The 2,500-nt window shown below is 44.3% G+C and overlaps 1 protein-coding gene across 2 annotated transcripts in view; it reads left to right on the top strand.

Annotated features, from left to right (window-relative positions):
* The window catches only part of gnptab (N-acetylglucosamine-1-phosphate transferase subunits alpha and beta), a 50,298-nt gene that overhangs the window by 6,110 nt on the left and 41,688 nt on the right, over positions 1 to 2,500 (top strand). For both annotated transcript variants that reach the window (XM_062518001.1, XM_062518000.1), the window contains exons 6-7: positions 1,130 to 1,194; positions 1,479 to 1,613. In XM_062518001.1, the coding sequence (XP_062373985.1) occupies positions 1,130 to 1,194; positions 1,479 to 1,613 (200 nt within the window). The remainder of the gene's footprint in view (positions 1 to 1,129; positions 1,195 to 1,478; positions 1,614 to 2,500) is intronic.

Raw genomic sequence — 2,500 nt, 5'->3', positions numbered from 1 at the left:
ACACACACACACACACACACACACACACACACACACACACACACACACACACACACACACACACACACACACACACCTCTCCACCAGTGTGTCTGTGCTGGTCTAACTATCTGGTGTCTTTATGAAAGGCTAAATTAAGGAATCATTGTTATGAATAATAGCATCAGACCTGTGTTTGTTCTTATTTGTGATAAACACCAATTTTAAACAATATGATACTTTATGCGAACACATTGCCTGAGACGCATCAGCGGAACAGCTCTATTGCATGTTGATTTCCATGTCGGCACCCAAGTTAGCATGTTACAGCGGCCACAAGGCCCTCACCTTAACCACGTCTCAGACGCGGCTTAAGTTGTGCGCCGCGATGCCTGCGACGCCCCAGCTAGAGAACAGACGAGATGCTCTGTTTTTTTTCTGTTTCACACGAGCGGTTCTGTGCAGAAATGCATTGAAGAGAGCAGTTGATAGTCATCGTGTGTGTGTGTTTGTGTGTGTGTGTGTGTGTGTAAAAGGGGAAGTGGCGGCTACATGTGTGCGATAAATCAGCAGAAATAGGATGACCACCAACTAGACCGCCACCAGACCAACTACCGTCTCCTCTGAAAAGGAGCACAAGTTGTGTCTAAGAGTCAATATGAGCCTATTAGCCTCTTTCAGCATTAAACAGAGCGCTTTTCTTCTTCTTCTTCTTCTTCTTCTTCTTCTTCTTCTTCCTCTTCTTCTTCTTCTTCTTCTTCTTGGAAAGCAAGATTGCATAGTGTCAGATAACGTTTGTGCTGTCTCTGATGCGGTGCTGCTGAGGCCAGCCTGACTATTAAGATATCTCTTCCCCGTCTCTTTTGGCTGGAGACGCTTCCCACACACTTGCCTGTCGCGTCAATACTGGACATTTAGATGAAGGGTCACAGTGTTGTCTTTCCTTTGCTTCATTTAAACATGATATCAGACGTTATAAATGCTGACACCGGCAGATCAGTAAATAGCTAAGATCGGATGATAATATCGGCACACCGATTTGTGGGTCAGACTCTATATACGTAAGACTACTTTTTAACTGTAGGTGTGTTTTGTAAATCTTTAACCACTGTATAACTTGCACTCCTTATGTCTCTCTTGCGTCCCTCAGTGGAGAAGGCATACGCTGATGTGCCAAAGGAGCTCCCCAAACATTCTGTCTCCAGGGGATACCTGGTGAGTCCACCAATCAGATCCCATCCCTCTGGGTTACCTAATAAGGGATACATGGGATATGAACTCAAGCACCCTGTCATATTGTTCTTGTATGTGTTATCCTGTGTCATTCACTTCTTTCTTTCTCTGCATAATATTTTATATTTTTCTTTCTATTTGCCTCTCTGTCTCTCTGTCTTTCTTTCTTTCTTTCTGTCTCATTTCTTCCTTCCTTCCTTCCTTCTCTCTCTCTCTCTCCCTCTCTCCTGTCCTTCCTTTGCTGCCCTCCCGGTGTTGTGTGCCAGACGACGGATAAGGAGGCTCCTGGCCTGGTGCGTATGCAGACGCTGGCCTACATGAGTGGCTTCCCCGGCTCCTTTAAAGAGACGGAGCAACTCCGGGTCAAGCTGCCCTCCGTCGTCACCACCAAGATGAAACAGGTAAAATAATCACCTACGATCACCCCACATCACCTCTGATCAGATAGGGGGTGCAACACCTGGGCAGCTCGAATGGGTCATTTGTAAATGACCAAGTCTCCCTCCACAATATAATGTGTATTATTCCAACAGATTGGAAACCAGAACAATTCTGATTCATGATTCTGTAAAGATGTAGTGTATGGAGTAAGTTGTTTTATCCACTAGGTGGCAGTATGGCTATAGAAATCATTGGCAAGACACTGTTATGGGGAACTTGAACAGAAGCAAATTAAAGCCTGTGGTTTGTTTAAGAAAGTGAGACTACTTTCAGATGTGTTTGTGTTTGAATTGAAGCTAAAGTGAAGTGTAAAGTAAAAGCAGTTTACAAAAAAGTAAAGTGAAAAAAAGTGACGCTTAATGGCTAACTATTATTTCTGTTACATCTTCAAGTTGTTTTGGGTATTGGATATTGTGTGGCGATGTAAGCAGCCCCTCCATCACCGTATTCCATTTTGTGTTCAGTACTCAGATTCAGATTCAGATTTTATTTGTCACATACATAAAATGCAGTGAAATGTTACAGTCGGCTCCATGCTAGGTAAAAAGAGGCATACAAACTAACATAGAACAGAAACAGAAACAACCCGGCAAAAACAGTAACAACAAAAACAACAAAAACAACAATACATTCAAGATGTCGGGGGAGGGGGGGCGGGCTATTGCAGGTAGAGTAGAAAGTGCTATGTGCAGTCAGTTCCATTTAAGTGCCGGACGGCTTGGGGGAAGAAACTCTTCCTGAGTCTCTCAGTCCTTGCCGCCAGTGTGCAGTATTGTCTTCCTGAGGGAAGCAGAGAGAACAGACCATGATCTGGGTGGCTTGGTGGTCTTGTCCTTGCACCGCTTGG

Source organism: Sardina pilchardus, chromosome 17 (assembly GCF_963854185.1).
Source record: "Sardina pilchardus chromosome 17, fSarPil1.1, whole genome shotgun sequence".
NCBI lineage: Eukaryota > Metazoa > Chordata > Actinopteri > Clupeiformes > Clupeidae > Sardina > Sardina pilchardus.
This window is presented reverse-complemented; position numbering and strand designations above follow the sequence as displayed.